At 45.5% G+C, this 17,086-nt stretch overlaps 2 protein-coding genes across 2 annotated transcripts; both read right to left on the bottom strand.

Moving 5' to 3' along the window:
• Positions 1-1,930: 1,930 nt before the first annotated feature.
• RPLP0 (ribosomal protein lateral stalk subunit P0) lies at positions 1,931-8,510 on the bottom strand. Its single transcript, XM_032229829.1, is given in 12 exon segments — positions 1,931-2,161; positions 2,784-2,834; positions 2,836-2,925; positions 4,795-4,852; positions 4,854-4,966; positions 5,464-5,605; positions 5,607-5,620; positions 5,721-5,808; positions 6,548-6,558; positions 6,560-6,666; positions 6,669-6,723; positions 8,454-8,510. Coding segments are annotated over 12 exon segments (942 nt in total). The 3' UTR covers positions 1,931-2,005.
• Positions 8,511-12,912: 4,402 nt separating this feature from the next.
• On the bottom strand, positions 12,913-17,084 carry PXN (paxillin; the record flags this gene model as incomplete). Its single annotated transcript, XM_032229376.1, is given in 8 exon segments — positions 12,913-13,545; positions 13,548-13,568; positions 13,571-13,625; positions 13,628-13,765; positions 13,767-13,775; positions 15,559-15,603; positions 15,605-15,708; positions 17,036-17,084. Coding segments are annotated over 8 exon segments (459 nt in total), but the record flags the coding sequence as incomplete, so codon positions are not given.
• Between the last annotated feature and the right edge of the window lie 2 nt (positions 17,085-17,086).

The raw sequence follows: 17,086 nt of genomic DNA, 5'->3' as shown, positions 1-17,086 counted from the left end.
GGAAACCTTTCATAGTTGGAAGGCACGTGGAGCCCGAGCGCGCCTGCGCGTTGAGGCTCCCTTTGGGAGCAATGCGCTCGATGGGAATTGTTTTCGATCCATTCTTTTATTTCACCCCTTCTTTTTATTCGTATTTATTTCACTTATTAATGAGCCTCATTAGATTTTTCCCATTCTAATCATGGCACCCATTTCCAGACTTCCCATTAATTCATAGCATGGTCTTTATTATCATTGTACAAAATAAATACACCAAAATTGGTTTTTCCTCCAGCTTCAAAAATGGTATTTTAAAATACAGATTGTTGGCTATCTTAAAGGTGCTTTTTTTTTTTCCCTCCAAGAGGCAACTGGACTTTCTGGGTTTTTTCTTTGAAGACATTTTGCTTTGCATCCAAGAAGCTTCCTCGACTCTGACTGGAGTAAGAGATCTGAAGAAGCTCCTTGGATGAGAAGCAAATATCTTCAAAGAAATTTTAAAAAAACAAGTTCAATTGCCTGTTGGAAAAAAAAGCACTTTTGGGACAACTATGACCTTGGAGACTTTCTTTTAAATATACTTTTTATTGCTTACATATATATTGAAGAGTGTAATTGTCCTGGCATTTCACTTGCCATAAAACAATTCTATTTTAAACAGTGCTAGTGTTGTAGTTATTTTTGACTTATATTCTAGAACAGTGTTTCCCAACCTTGGCGACTTTAAGTCCTGTGGACTTCAACTCCCAGAATCCCCCAGCCACGTGGCTAGAGAATTCTGGGAGTTGAAGTCCACAGGACTTAAAGTTGCCAAGGTTGAGAAACACTGTTTGTTGGCTGTTTTGGGACTCAAAACGGCCTGAAAACAGCCATGCACAGGCATTTGGTTCCAAAGAAGTTCGCCATCACTGACCTAACCAGATTCTTTCACATTCCAACTCCTACCTCAGTGTTTCTAACCATTGGTAGAATCTGTTCCATGTAGCAGTGTTCCGTATCTCCTTTATCTTTTATTTCAGCGTTAAGTCTCTCCATTTCCACACAGACCAGTATCTTATCGTCTCCTCCTCTGAAGGGGTGTTTTCGCTCTCCAACTGCTGCGCATACGCAATTGCATATTTCAAGAGGCAGCTTTAGGCCATGTTCATACGACACGCAAAATCGTCAGTAGGCAACATTTATCTTCGCACGCTACAGAAGCCCAGCTCATGGGACTTTTCTTTACCCTTCAATATATGCCTCGCAACGAGATGGGCGGGCAACAAATTTAATAAATAAAATGCTTCGTGCAAATGTTGTCCTGTTATAACCTTGACCACACACCGTACAATTGTATAGGGATTATTATTCCTATTGCTTCCAGGAACGGAGGTCTGAAGTGAAGTGATTCTAAAAAAAATATTTAATTCTATTTAATTTTTTTTAAACTTTTGTATTATGTGTTTCTTTTAATGTTGTACGCCGCCCTGAGTCCTTGGGAGAAGGGCGGCACATAAATCTAATAAACCTAAACCTAATTAGATTTCTGATTGCCATATTTTAATTGCATTGCAAAGTTGAACCATTTCAAAATCTGGAATAGCAATATAGCAATAGCAGTAGACTTATATACCGCTTCATAGGGCTTTCAGCCCTCTCTAAGCGGTTTACAGAGAGTCAGCATATTGCCCCCCAACAATCTGGGTCCTCATTTTACCCACCTCGGAAGGATGGAAGGCTGAGTCAACCCTGAGCCGGTGAGATTTGAACCGCTGAACTGCTGATCTAGCAGTAGCCTGCAGTGCTGCATTTAACCACTGCGCCACCTCGGCTCTTAATTAAGGCTAACGATGTTGCCTATGTAATGAAGGAGGAGGATTACTCTACTGCGAAAGGACTGAAATAGTACCGCAGTTGTCTGCTAACTCGGGCAAAATTAATTCGGACAAACTCAAGCCAGCAGTTTCCAAAGGATGTTGTAAAGAAATATACTTTTATTTCTTCCTTTTGAATTTTCACTCCACTCGGCCGAGGGACAGGTGGTGGTTTAGTCAAAGAGCCCAAAGCCCATGTCTTCGTCAGATTCTTCGGATTCTTCCTTGACCTCTTCTTTTGGCGCAGCTGCTGCAGCAGGAGCAGCTGTTTCGGTCACTGCCGGGACAGCAGCGGCAAAAGCTGAGGGATCAGCCAGGAAGGCCTTCACCTGCAAGGGAGGGAGGGGGGGAAATAATATTTTCAGTCGTGTTTCAAGTGCCAAAACATCCCTGCAGAGGTGGCCCTTTTCTGCTTTCCCGGACCGTCCGCAGAATGTCGAAAAAGGGCTTATGGGGACTGAACCCAAAGGAATAAAAGCCAACAGGAGACTGGAAACTAGGCTCAGTAAACTTGTCAAGTCCTCAACTTACAACGGTTTGTGTCCGTTTTCGCAGCAAGGTTATTATCCTGAAGAGCACAGTTGGCCTTATTTGCAAAAAGTAGCGTCTATTGTCACTTTCAATGCAGGCTGATCGGCCTACAGTAGTGGCCAATTGCTTTGCTCACCATCCCATACACCTATTTTATTTTACCATAACCCTACTTTTCTTTCCTTTTCTTCCTCCCTCTCTTCTCTACTTTCTTCTTCCCTCCCCTCCTTTCCCTTTCCTCTCCCCCACTCCTCTTCTTCCCCTTGCCCACCCTTCTCTCCTACTCTTATTTCTCTTCCCTGTCTTCCTCTCTTTTCCTCTCTCCTCTTTCTACCTTTCCTCTCTTCCTTCAGCGGACCAGTTTCTGGCAGGTCCCGGGGGGGGGGGTGAGGATTGGGGACCCTTGCCTTAACAACTCACCTTTTCAGCTAATGGGAAAGAGTAGTTGGTCTCCACAGCCACAGCCAGGACCTCGCTTGTACCCATTGATGATGGAGTGGGGCAGGGAGGCCACAGTAGGGTAGCCGATCTGCAGGCAAACGCTGGCAACGTTACGGACGCCCTAAAGGGGACGAAAGATACAGGTTGCAAAAAATCCCATTCACAGGACGAGAGTTCAGCTGCTTTCGGTCCTGCCCTCCTAACATCCACATTCAAGAAGTGAAAAGAAAGACTGCTACAGTTCACCTTAGTGTCACATGCAGTTCAGCTTTTAATATCTGTGGTACAATGGGAGGAGGGGGGCCGCCTGGGTTGTTGAAAATTCGAGGATTATTCTAAGAGATGTTCCCAACAATTGAACTGGGGACCAAGCCTTATCTTAGCCCTCTTCTGTCACTCCTATTCGTCCCCTGGATTAAGGCAATTGGAAGGAGGGAGAAAGGTTGAAGTTATTGTCTCTGGATGTTGCTAGGCAGTTTTAGGCAATAGCAATTAACTTATATACCACTTCATAGGGCTTTCAGCCCTCTCTAAGCGGTTTACAGAGTCAGCATATTGCCCCCACAGTCTGGGTCCTCATTTTACCCACCTCGAAGGATGGAAGGCTGAGTCAACCCTGAGCCGGTGAGATTTGAACAGCCGAACTGCAGAACTGCAGTCAGCTGAAGTAGCCTGCAATGCTGCATTTAACCACTGCGCCACCTCGGCTCATAGCATCGTTTTGAAATTAAGCCTGGCTACAGACATGAGACGCAGTATCTAGCCCTGGGAGAATTATTCCTCAAAGCATTAGAAGGCAGGACAAGGAAGAATGGGTGGAAATTAATCAAGGAGAGAAAGAACCTGGAATTAAGGAGAAACTTCACAACAGGACAATTAACCAGTGGGACAGCTTGCCACCAGAAGTTGTTGGTTGCTCCATCACTGGCGTTTTTAAAGAAGAGACTAGAGAGCCACTTGTCTGAAATGGTATGGGTTCTCCTGCTTGATGCAGGGGGCTGGACTAGACCACCTCCAGGGTCCCTTCCAGCTTTATTCTATTCATCTCACTTTTTTTTTTTAAAAAAAGTACCCCATTGACCTCTATCAGTCTTGCCTGTTCTTCCTAAATTGGATCCACTTCAACTATGGAAAGTCTCCATAATGGTTACGCAGCTAGGAAATTTTGAGGGTGCTCTCTGAACTGGGTGGCCTTTTTGCAGACATTTCATAACAGAACTAGGGTATATCATCAGTGGTAGTAGCCCTACTGAGGAGGTTACCTAGCTTGGTAAAGTCTGCAAGGAAAGCACCAAGCTCAGAGAGCACCAAGGACCCCACAGTCATCCTCTTCCTGCTTCCTCCTCCTCCCTTTCTGCAAACCCCACTCCACTTTAGCACTGATGTTGTTTACCTAGTTGGGTAATGAAACATCTGCAAGAAAACCACACAGTTCAACAGGGCACCAAGGAGCCCACAATTCAATCCTGAACTAACAATATTCTTTTTCCGCAGGATGTTTTGAGATTGAAATGATCATCAGAGCCGAGGTGGCGACAGTGGTTAAATGCAGCACTGCAGGCTACTTCAGCTGACTGCTAGTTCTGCTGTTCAAATCTCACCGGCTCAGGGTTGACTAAGCCTTCCATCCTTCGGGTGGGTAAAATGAGGACACCGGATTGCAAATAGGCTGACTCTGTAAACCGCTTAGAGAGGGCTGAAAGCCCTATGAAGCGGTATATAAGTCTAACTGCTATTGCTATCTCAGAAGGGATCCAAAGTTGGAGGATGACCTCCCAGATCGGATAACGTTCACCCCTCATCTTGGAACTCAAGGCATTTGCAAATTGAATTAACCAGAAACCGGACATAATCAAGACGGTAAAATTCTCCCCCCCAAGTTTTCTCCACCACCCTGTTCTCTTCCTCAGCTACTTGGGTGTTGTAAGCCCTCACAAAAGGCCACGAAACAAACGGGACGCGTCCTCAAAGTCGGGGTGGCCTCGCGTACTTCCAGAAAGCGCTTGTGCAAAGTTTCCTCGGTGATATCCAGAACCTCCGGGTTGTAATGCTGCCGTTGTCAACACTTGCTGGATGATGAGCCCAAAGGAGAAGGGAGAGATGTTCAACATGTTCAGCAGAGTCGCTTCGCTGGCGCCCAACTTTGTCTCGGTTTTGATCAGCTGCCGTCGCTCTAAGAAACGAGAAAGGAATAAAAGGGAGGGATCAGAAGAAGAAAAAAACAGGGCCATTTCACAAAGCCACATCATCTTGACAACATATTATCATGGGCCTATGACAACTTGGCGCGCACATCCAACTCGCCACGGGACACATGACTTAATATCAAAGAAATGTTGAGAAATATCCAAGGAGGTACAGAATAAGAAGGTGAATGACAAAAATCGGCCAGCTTGCAACAAAATAAAGTTGTTGAATTGTCCCGTGGCAAATTTTCCCATGGCGAGTTTCCAAAGAAGCTAACCCACAAGCTGGATTCGGCTTCCCCGACCAAGTGATTCACTTAATGTCTGAGGAAAGGTTTTTAAAAATGACACAGCTGCACCGAAGAATTGGGATTTGGGTTCCTCTTAATCGGATCTCGTGCCTAAGGGAGGGCTAGAATTCCCAAGACTTTCGGTTTCCAGCAAACTGGGTATCCCCAGTGGGGCTCTTTAACTCAGAACTGCACCAAGATTTCAATGGTGCCTCTGGAGATCTTGGTGGTGATGCCCAAAGCTTGGAAGAAGAGGTCTTCTCGGGACCCAGTGCCAGTGTTTTGAGCTGGCACAAGGACATCACAGGGAGCAATTGCTCCAGCTTGCAGCAGCTGGCACCTAGAGAGAGAGAGGGGGAAAAAAGAACCCGCAATATTCAACCTCAGCTCGCGACACCAAGAAAAGCGTGAACCATTTCGGTACCCCAGCTTCCATTTACCTTGTTGGCCAAGAGCATATCCCGGATTTCGGTCAGATCCTCCTTGGTGAACACAAAGCCCACATTCCCACGGATGTGAGACAGCAGCCTATAAAAAAAACACAGCCAGTGGGATTTGTCATCGTTCCATCAAGCAACTGTCAGGCCTGAAATCCTGTTGGCATAGAGCATTCAGGCCTGCCTCATTTATTGCTGTGGTAAACTGGGAGGGTGGGTGGTTGTATGGGAGATATGTAGCCATAACAACATTCTTTCTCAGAAAGTCAAGTTCATCTGGCATGTCGTTTTGGACGGTGCCCGATTGGACCATGTGATGGACATGTGGGTGAAAAACTGGCAATTTTTTTGTTTAATTTTGCCCCCCCTCCCCCCAGGAGGCACTTGTAAGCCTCCTAAAAGCTATGCATGCCTTTTTTGACAATAGCTCAGAAAGGCAGCTTCATTCAGCCAGAAGCATCGGAGTCAAAGGGAAGGCAGGTCTGTTTGCTAAATTCTGGTTTTGCAACAAAGATTGCCATGATTCCACTCAGGTTAAGCCAATACAGGCTGACAGAAAAAAATCGGGATTGGCGGGTGCTTCACAGAAGTGAAACTCAGAGACTTACTTACAAGGCGAGTCAAGTTTATGTCTGGACGGAAAACTACTTTGTGAGCAGAAAATTACCATATTTTTCAGAATATAAGATGCACCTCCCCCCCCCAAAAAGAGGGTGAAAATCTGGGTGAGTCTTATACACCGAATACAGCATTTTGGAGCTACTTGAAGGAAATGTTGAGAACCAGAGTTTGAGAACATTCGAGAGCCTCAGAAGCTTTGGAATACTAACTTTTCCAGAGCCAGGGTTGTTTTCCAGATGGCCTCGGATGGCCTTACGCATCATGGTATTCTTCCCCATGAGGACAACGGCCTTCCCGCGCAGGGACATCCGGATTTGCTGCATTTGCTGGAGCCCACATTGTCTGCTCCCACAATGAAACATTTTGGATAATCGTCCAGGAGTTGCTAAAGGAAGGAATAAAACAGTTATTACTGTACACGCTCTACATGGGGCTGCCCTTGAAGAGTGTTCGAAGACTTCAGCTGGTCCAGAACGCAGGCCGCGCAAGCGATTGTGGGTGCACCCAGGTACACCCACGTCACACCTATCCTCCGCGAGCTGCACTGGCTACCCATTAGTCTCCGGACCCGCGTCAGGTGCTGGTCGTTACCTATAAAGCCCTACATGGCACCGGACCTGGGTACATGAGAGACCGCCTCCTGCCGATTACCTCCCATAGACGCCGATTAGATCTCACAGGTTAGGCTCCTCCGGATTCCATCTGCCAGCCAATGTCAGCTGGCAACTCCCCGGGGGAGAGCCTCTCTGTCGCAGCTCCAGCCCTTTGGAACGACCTCCCCGTGGAGATCCGGACCCTTACTACCCTCCCGGCCTTCCGCAAAGCCGTTAAGTCCTGGCTGTTCCAGCAGGCCGGGGGGGCTCTTGAAATATCCAGCCCCACGGAAACTGTGACTGTTGTGTATTTTAAACTGTTGTTTTGTGTATTTATCCCCTTCCCTTGTTTATTGTAAACTGCTCGGAGTCCTTCGGGAATGGGCAGCATACAAGACTAATAAACAAACAATGGCTTTTGGGTGGTCATTTTTCGAAACGAGCAGGCAAACCTCAAAGGGAACCAACGCAACTCAATTTCTTCAACCAGTTTTGATTCTTGGAAGGAGAAAGGTGGAATGGCATTATTCCAGTTCAGGGGAAAATTGTAGGGATGTCCCACAAAAATAATTTGCATTTTCTTGTATTCCTTTTTTTTTTTTTTACTCTTTTCTAACATATGACAATACAGGTCCATATTACAGATCCTTTGGATCTGATATGGCCTAATGGATAATCCACAATGTATCATTATTATTATTACTATGTGCCATTTTGTGTGTGCGTCTGTGTGTGTATAAGATGATGTATTATAAAATGGTATATATAAAAATAGTGGTACATGTATATGTGTGTGTATATATACATACACATATACATGTATATATACACACCACTATTTTTATATATACCATTTATAATACACCATTTTATTTGTATGTATTTATTATATATATAATGATAGATATAAAATAAATATACCATTTTATTTTATCTATGCCATTTTATTTTTATTCATTATTTATATATATACAATTTTATAAAAACATACAATTTTACTTTTTACCTATACTTTTACGTTTTTTATTTACAACATTTTATCCAAACCACTTCGTTGTTTTTTATTTTATCTATACCATTTCATCTATATACCATTTTATTTCCAGATTTTTCCTTTCTTGGATTAACCCTATCAAAGCGCAAAGCTCCAGAAACAAATTATTACTAAAATTTCATTAAAAACAATTTAAAAATGAATCGGATAAATACGATTTAAAATGGAATCGGATAAAATACGATTTAAAGTAGAACTGGAATAAAATGGAATTGGAATAAAATTATTTTCTTGAATCGGCGGTTCGAATCCCTAGTACAGGTCTCCTGCGGGAGCAGGGGGTTGGACTAGATGACCTCCAAGGTCCCTTCCAACTCTTGTTGCTGTTGTTATTTTTCTACTCCTCCTTGGCTGATCATACCAAGGAAATAAACAAGAGGGAAGGGGGGGGTTTGCCCTCCCAGGCACAGTTGCCCCCCTGCCCGCGCCAGGCGCTCTGCACATGCTCAGGAGCGCCCCCGCCCAGACTTACGATGATCTTGAGAAGTAGTTGGACTTCCACGTGGCTCGGTCTTCCCTGGGCATCGTGGTGTCCCAAGGATCGCGCGGCGGGGCGGCGGTTTAAAGACAGCGGCGTTCTCTGGAGAAAGGAGACAAAACAAAGGAAAATCAGGCCCGGCCGGAGTAGGCCGCGAAGCCTGCCGCTCGCGTAGCCCTGCAACGACAACCTACCTCACGAGGCCTCCGTGGAAGAAAAGGAGTGGCGCCAGTCCCGCCGCTCCCTTTTATACCCAGGACGCCGCGACCAATCAGCGGGGCTGCCTCTGCCGGGCCTCGCCTTTTCCCTCCACGGATTGGACGAGCCGCGGAAAAGGAGGAGAAAGAGGAGGAGCGAGGTAAGCTCCACTCCTCGCGGTGAACCACCCCATAGGCTGGCTGGGACGGTCACTCAAAGGAAGGGTTCTTTTGATTTGAAATGACTTGGGAGGTTGGGAAAACTTTGCTGTCAACTTTCAATGCAGGCTAATCGGCCAAAATTGTGGAAACCTTTTAGGAAAAGTGTATTTTCTAAAACTACCTAATAACACCACTTTTTTCGGAGGAGTACCATAAGATTATATATCAGTGGAAAGATAATTGAATCAAGAACGTAATGCAATAACCTTTATGAAGCATTTGCTATGATAATAGCAGTTATAAAGAAGAAAAAGTGAAACGAGATATACAAAAATTATCACCATGTCAGTTAATACTCAGTTGGGTAACCTTCAGCATGAATTACCACCTTACAACCTCTTCCATGGAGTGAACCACGTCTTTTAGTTCTGCAACTGTTATAATGTGAAACCAAGATGGAATGATGGCTTCTATTAACTGGTTTCATTTGCTGGGTCCTCTTCTAGGTTTAGGTTTATTAGATTATACGCCGCCCTTCTCCCAAGGACTCAGGGCGGCGTACAACATTAAAAGAAACACATAGTACAAAAGTTAAAAAAAAATTAAATAGAATATCCCAAACCAATTAAAATTGACAATGACATTTTTTAAAAAAAACTGCTTCCATTCTCTGTCCATCAGCTCGTCATAAGGGACCATCCAGACAGAAACCCAATATTTTTACTGTTGCCTTTGTTACATTGTGTGTGTTTGTGCTGATAAATAAATAAAGGGAGATTAGTATAGATCTATTTCAAGCTATTTAGCTCTCATCAGCTAGCCATACCCTTACTGGGATTGGAATCTGTGCTGATTGCATCTTAGCAGATGTGTTAACCATTAAGTCCTGCTTCCATTCTCTGTCCCCAAATACAACACAAATGTTAACAAGGCAACATATCTATATCTATATCTAATCTCTCTCTCTCTCTCTCTCTCTCTCTCTCTCTCTCTCTCTCTCTCTCTCTATATATATATATATATATATATATATATATAATATATATATATATATATATATATATATATATATATATATATATATATATATATATATTTATAGAGTTGTTGCAAAATGAAATTGCATCATAAAAATATTCTTTAAAAAATTTAAAAAATAAAATGAAATTCCCTTGCTTACAGCTCTCATACAGCTGATCCGGAGTTTGGCGGTTTGGAAAAGGTGTTGTTGTCGGTTGGAAAAGCTGGTTTCGTTTGTGTTTTTCTAACCCCATAGATGAGCGGAGGAGCAAGAATTCAGATGCAAATAAATTTAATAGATAACTAAGAAATAAAACATCCTAGGGATCAGTGATGGGTTAGGGATCCCGGTGCAAACGTACGGTGCAACGGGGCCTCGCGGCCTCCACATAACACACGCACCGCCCCTCACCTCCCAGCCACTCCTCACCTGCCCGCCCGGGCTCCTTTAAGGCTCCAATAGGAAGCAGTTGCCTGAGGGTCCTTACCTCCTGCAACGCCTCCGCGACGCTCCACCTGCTTGGCGGAGCATTGTGCAGGCGCCATAACGCTGCGGGAGTGTGCACAGATGGCCTGTTTCCTTCAAATACAGATAAGGAATGAGTGCGGGCGAGTGGACCCTCTAGAGCACTGTACCGGAATGGTTCCAAGCAGAGGGGAAGATCTGCGGGAGGGCAAGGGCCAGGTGCCGGCGCCTGGAGGCTCAGTGGGCTGAGATGGTCAGCCAGTTCCAGGCCATGATGCAGTCCCACCGGAACGAGGCCCTCCGGCTCTTCCCCACCAACGGTGCTTCCCTCCAGCCTTCGCCCAAAGCCCCCCACCAGGAGGGCAAAGCAGACCCCAAGTTGGAATTTCTGCCCCCCTCCGACCCCCACAAAAAGACCCCGAAGGGGGAGACTCTCTGCAGCAACACAAGCGTTCATTGCACGTATCCGTCCCAGGGGCCGTAGTTTGAGGACCCGATTTAGCACAATATCAAAAATGCAAAGTATGTGCTAGATTTTAAAGTGACATGACGGCACTTGTATACTGTTTCTCTTTAATTCCACTGTAAAAATAGGACAAGCTGAATATATTAATAGATTGTAGAAATACACCGAAGGGAGGAGTAGAGGGATAGAAGAAAGAGGGGTAGCGAGGGCGAGAGAGAGGACTGGAGGGCGGGGGAGAAGGAAGGGAGGGAGTGTATCGGGAGAGAGGAGTGGTAGCGGGGGAGGGGAAGTAGGGTAGAGGGGAATGATGGAGGGAAGAAGGGAAGTTGGAGGGGGGTGAAAGAAAGGGTGTATGGAGGGTCGAAGAGGTACATTGGGTTTCTATTTTTGGAAGTATTGTCGACAAGAGGAATGGCTGTGTTTATTGTTTAATGTTATATGGCCCCGGTTATGCACAGTATATATGTGACTGTACGAAATGAAATGGAAAATAAAAACACATTTAATAAAAAAAAAATGCAAATAATTTTCCGCGGACCACCCAAATTTTCTCGAGAACCCCCAGTGGTCTACGGACCACCAGTTGGGGGGGACTGGCTGTTCTAAGCCACAAACGACACCCCAAGCTTGTCTCCAAATCTTTTATTTAGCATCATCAGAGGGACTTTTAAGAAGGGGGAACAACACATTGCAAAAAAGAATACAAGAAAATGGAGAGAGGGGTGGGGGGGGAGAGAGATATAATTCCACAGGAAAACCGCCCCTTCTCTTCCTGAGCAGAACAGCTGAAGTTTTCATCACGAGCCACTTCATTTTGAGGCACTTAAAGGGTTATGTCGTTTTTGTTTTTTTTAAGGGAGTAAAGCACAGGAAAATATTAATTTTTTTAAAAAACTGTCTATATGCCCAAGTTACAGTAATGTAGAATAGCCCACCTCAAAAGAATTTTAATTTTAAAAAACACAGAAAATGAGGGGAAAGGCACATTTGTTTATTTATTTTTTTGTCCTAACACATCAAACCGTTTGATGGGCCTTCTCAGGCTGAAAGCGAGATAAAACAGGCGGGATTTTTGAAGAGCCTTCAGCCCAAATTCAGGCTTTGGAAACAAAAGGGGAAAAAATGGAAAGGGAAGGTAATGGAATCCCTGCAGATTTTATTCCGCTAATCGCCGCCGACTCTAGGGGGCGCTGCTCATCCCTGTTTCAAGGCCAGCGCTGTGGGAAGACATTTCCGCCATCGTGAGGCCAATTTCCATTCCAGTTGATCCGTACAAAACTACTTAATAAGCGAAAAGAGAAGAAAGAAAGAAAGAAAGAAAGAAAGAAAGAAAGAAAGAAAAATATACACACACTCCTAATAGATTCCACTTCTCCGACCCCCCCCAGTTTAAAAAAGATTTTTATATATATTATATATATATATTTATATATATATAATTAATAGTTGGTTTTTTAAAGAAAGCATCAAGGCTCGTAAAGACAGGAACCATCAAAGCTTAGGGCCCTGCCCGGGAAAAATACCAGATACTTATATAAAGCATCCGTCGAAAAATTGTTCATAAAACTAAAATTTCCATATAAGAGATTTAAAAGCTTAAATTTTTTTTTGTTATGCAGTCAAGACCCAGTGTTAAAAAAAAAAAAAATCACGCCACATTCTTCACCCAAACACACAGCATTCGGCTGAATTAGCAAAAAAAAAACAGGTTGTGTTTTTTCTCACAATCAAAACACCCCGGGAAGCGGGAGGGGGGAACGGCTCTTGAGCAGAATAGCAAAGCTTTTACGAAATTGTTACGTCGGTGTAAAAAGTTTTTGAATTATTGCTCAGAAGGTCATCTCTTGGGGAAGAGTCTTACACAGGCACGAGAGATGAGCTGGAGGAGAATAAAAAATATACATATAGTCAAAATTCGTGGTTTTAAAACTTCTCCCTTCTCTCGGGCGCGGCCACAAAATATAACCAGACCTCGACTTACGACGGGAATGAACACCAGAATTTTCATCGCTCCAGCAAGACAGACGATTTTTACAACCATTTTGCCCTGGTGGGTCTCCAAACTCCACACCAGATGTTTTCATCCTCTCTTCTCTCTCAGGGGTCTCCAAACTTGGCAACTTTTTAAGACCTTGTGGGCTTCAGCTCCCAGAATTCCCTGTGGCTGGCTGGAGAATTCTGGGGAAAGTGAAAGTCCAGAAGTCTTAAACATTGCCAAAATTGGAGAGTCCAGCTCTCTACCTTCCTTGGAGGCAACTCTTATTCCCCGTTTGTCTCCTTAACCCCATGTCCACCATAGCCACCCCAACGTCCTTTGTGTCTCTCAGACGTCATAACGTCCCATCTTCCTACTCAAATATCTCTTCGGACTTCTTGGACATCTTCCAAACCTTGGCATCTTAGCATCCCAACAGCTCCCCAAAAAAGCGAAGCTGGCTCAGAATTCCGGGAGGTGTGGTCCCCATGTTCTCCAACGGAGGAGACGTTGGAGAAGATCCAACCTCCATAGTCCCCTGTTGCCTCTTTTCTCTGGATGATCCTCCACCTTCCTAGAGCATCTGCGAGCATCTCATTCACACACACACACACACACACTTCCTCTTCCTCCTCCTCTCCTACATCAACCCGCTGAAGTTGCTGGACGGGGGACGACCCGGCAGCAAAAAACAAAAAAACAAGGCGAGGGTTTCCTGGCAGGAGAAGAAGACACCATGGATGGTGGCGAGGTGAACCTCAACAGAAGAGTTTCAGGAAGCAGTTCTGACAATAGGCTTGTCATTCTGCTCTTTGAACGGTTCTTGTTGAGTTGCTTGAGACAGAAGGCACAGACGAAATGTTCCGGGTGGAATTTTTCTTCGCCATGGCGGTGATGCAGCGGCCCGTGATGGGCTTCTGGCAGCCGGAGCAGAGCGAGCCACGGCGCTCGTGGTAATGCACTTCGCAGTAGGGCTGCCCGTCGTGTTCGAAGAAGCTGCCGTTGATGAATGGGGTTGAAGCATTCCTGCAAAGGAATTGACCAAACGTCAAACAGAATTCGAACCAGGATTGTTTCTCCTGGGGAATAATTGAGGCGAAAGACAATAGAAAGTCAAAAGTACTTGAGGTTACACATAATAACGGCGGCAAGGATTGCTTTTACAATGGAAGAAACGTAGTATTCCACCAGAGGATTACTGTATTTTTGGAGTATAAGAACATTCTAAAGTATAACACATACCTAGCTTTTGGGGAGGAAAACAAGGGAAAAATATCTGCCTCCTTGCCGCAAACAGTACAGACAATATACACCATTGTAGCAGGTGGGGTTTCAACTGGTTCGCGGGCGGTCCCCGTGAACCGGTTTGGTCAGCGAACCCGGAAGTAAGTAACTTCCAGGAACGGCGAAGGGCCCACCCGCCCGCCCGCGCTCCTTACCGGTCTTTGAAGGCTTCTGCACTTCCACGCAGGCGCATGGCACATACAGCGCCTATGTGATTCTCCGCGAGCAGCTGGATGGCACATACAGCGCCTGCGCGAGTCTCCGCGAACAGCTGGAGCATCGCGCAGGGGCTAAGACGCATGCGTGAACTTGCGCGCGTGCGCGAGGATGCCGCTGGCCCCGTTCCAACCGAACTGGTTGGAACGGGATTAGCAACCCACCCCTGGTTTGTAGTGTTATATTTCAGACTACACTTGTACAGATGCTGTTAAAATTGATGTGCTTTCTGGAAGTATGTTATTCTCTGCTGTTTAAATGAATAGCACTTTTAAGACAATAGCACTGGGCCTCTTCAGATCAAGCATTTATTTTAAAAAGCTTCTTCATTCTGTTAAGATGTCTAGAATAATAATAAAGCAGTCTTTTAAAATAAGTCTAATAATTTGAACATTCTATAGGCATTTATAGTTGTTGACTTACCTCCTTGCAGCAAACAGCCTGATTAGCACACGAAAAAAAAATCTCCTCTGCCTCCCAGCAATTTGCCATGGAGCAAACAGCAAGTTTCACTTTCAATTTCTCCTGATCATCAGCTGTTCAGGCTGCAGGGACTACTAGAGTTTATTGCAGCCTCCGCAAGCCGCATTTTCCCCCTTTGCTGCAAGGAGGTAAATTGCAGGGAGGGCAGAGCCAAAGGGTGCGGGCTGGTGGGTGGGTGGGCTACATTCAGAGTATAAGACGCACCCAAATTTTCACCCTCTTTTGGGGGGGGGGGAGGTACGTCTTATACTCCGAAAATACGGTAAATGTTTCTGAAAATAACTCTGGGTTTTATCCCACAGACTTGCGTCCAAAAAAATTTGATTATGCATGGGAGTCTTTGAATTACGATCGCAATGGAGGCCAAAATTTGCGTTCGCTAAGCGAGACAGCTCTGAAGTGGGATTTGCCCCATTTTAACAACCTTCCATTTCACAGTGTTAAATGAATCACTGAGGTAGTTAAGCTACTCACATGGTGGACTAGCAAATCAGCCTTCCCATGGGCAGAAGGTTGCAAAAGGGGATCACGTAACCTCGGGACATTGCAACCGTCATAAATATGAGCCAGTTGCCAAAAGAGCCTGAATTTTGATCACATGATCATGGGTGGTTGCTACAACGGTCGTAAGTGTGGGAAACGGTCATAAGTCCCCCTTTTTCGTCGCCGCTGCAACTTTGAACGGTGACTAAATTAATGATGGTAAGTCGGGGACTACACCTGGATTACTTTAGCCTCCGTTGTTAAACGGGAGAAATCATTTACTTCCAAAATGTTGGAAATGTTAGAATGGAAAAAAGGAAAGCATCGCGGGGGAGTGGCTTACCCGGCAAACGAAGCACTCAGGGTGCCAGAGGGTGTTCAAGGCCGTAGATATAGTTCTCCAAAATGGCCCGGGCGCAGCCACCACATTTGGGGGCGAACATATCGAAGTAATCTTTGCGACAATAGGCTTTGCCGTCCTTCTCATGGAAACCTGGGAACCAAATGCAACAGAAAAGGATCAATCAATCTAAAGAGCAAAGAAATACATTGTATGTCTGGGGGTGTCTCTGTGTGTGTGTCCAGCATAACTCTGGAACGCCTGGAGCAACTTCAATCAAACTTGGTACACCGATGACTTACTTTCTGGGAAACAAATACTGTGGGGGTAAGGCATCCATAACACCCCTTGACGGGGGGCGGGTGTTCTGTTAAGATACAGCCAGAGTGTCAGCCTCTACTTTGCTTGCTTGCTATTGGCTGCCATAGAAAACAGGAAGGGAGGGGGCTTGAGGTATTTGAATTGGGGAATTTCTGGTTGTTTGTCTAGAGGGGTTTAGTTCACCTCAAGCCTTGACTACTGCAATGCGCTCTACATGGGGCTGCCCCTGAGAGTGTTCAGAGACTACAGTTGGTCCAGAATGCAGCCGCGTGAGCGATATCGGGTGTACCTAGATACACCCATGTTACACCTATCCTCCGCGAGCTGCACTGGCTTCCCATCGGTCTCCGGACGCGCTTCAAGGTGCTGGTCATTACCTTTAAAACCCTACATGGCCTAGGACCTGGTTATCTGCGAAACCGCCTCCTGCCACATACCTCCCAACGGCCGATAAGATCTTACAGTCTGGGCCTCCTCCGGGTGCCGTCAACCGGACAATGCCGGCTGGCGGCCCCTCGGGGGAGGGCCTTCTCTGTAGCTGCTCCGGCCCTGTGGAACGATCTACCCGCAGAAATCCGGACCCTCCCCACCCTCTCGGCCTTCCAAAAAGCCACTAAAACCTGGCTATTCCGGCAGGCCTGGGGCTGTTGACTTCAGGAATGAGGTCCAGCCCCCATCTAGGCTTGAGTGCAGGGTGTATTGTTTTAAATCCGTTTTTGTTTTTCCCCTATATTTTATTTTATTTTACTCTTGTGTTTGTAAGCCGCCCGGGGTCCTGCGGGATTGGGCAGCATATAAATTTATTAAATTACAAATTAGTTCTGACCATCTTCTGCGCATGCTGATGGCCGGTGTTTGGACTTGATCAAGGTCAACCGACTGACTCTGCATACCAACTGGATGAGGCTTTTTGAAGATGCACCCCACGTGACACCTTAGGGAGTTGCAGATTGGTCATTGGGTTGGGGTAATTGGGGGAGGAGGGTTCTGGGCCAACGTTTGATATGTGCATGTTTGCTCCTTTTTGCCTCAGATCTTGCTTTCCTTTCGCTGCTTTCTTTTCATAACCAGTAAAAGTATCTTTATCTCTACAAAAATGGGAGTTGGGAGTTTTCTGTCTTGGCGACTGAAGGAGGCACACCTGACACAGAGTCCATACCTTCAGGGCCAAAGAACGCTCCGCATTGTGCGCAGAAGAAGTGCTCCGGGT

This window comes from Thamnophis elegans, chromosome 13, assembly GCF_009769535.1.
Source record: "Thamnophis elegans isolate rThaEle1 chromosome 13, rThaEle1.pri, whole genome shotgun sequence".
NCBI lineage: Eukaryota > Metazoa > Chordata > Lepidosauria > Squamata > Colubridae > Thamnophis > Thamnophis elegans.
This window is presented reverse-complemented; position numbering and strand designations above follow the sequence as displayed.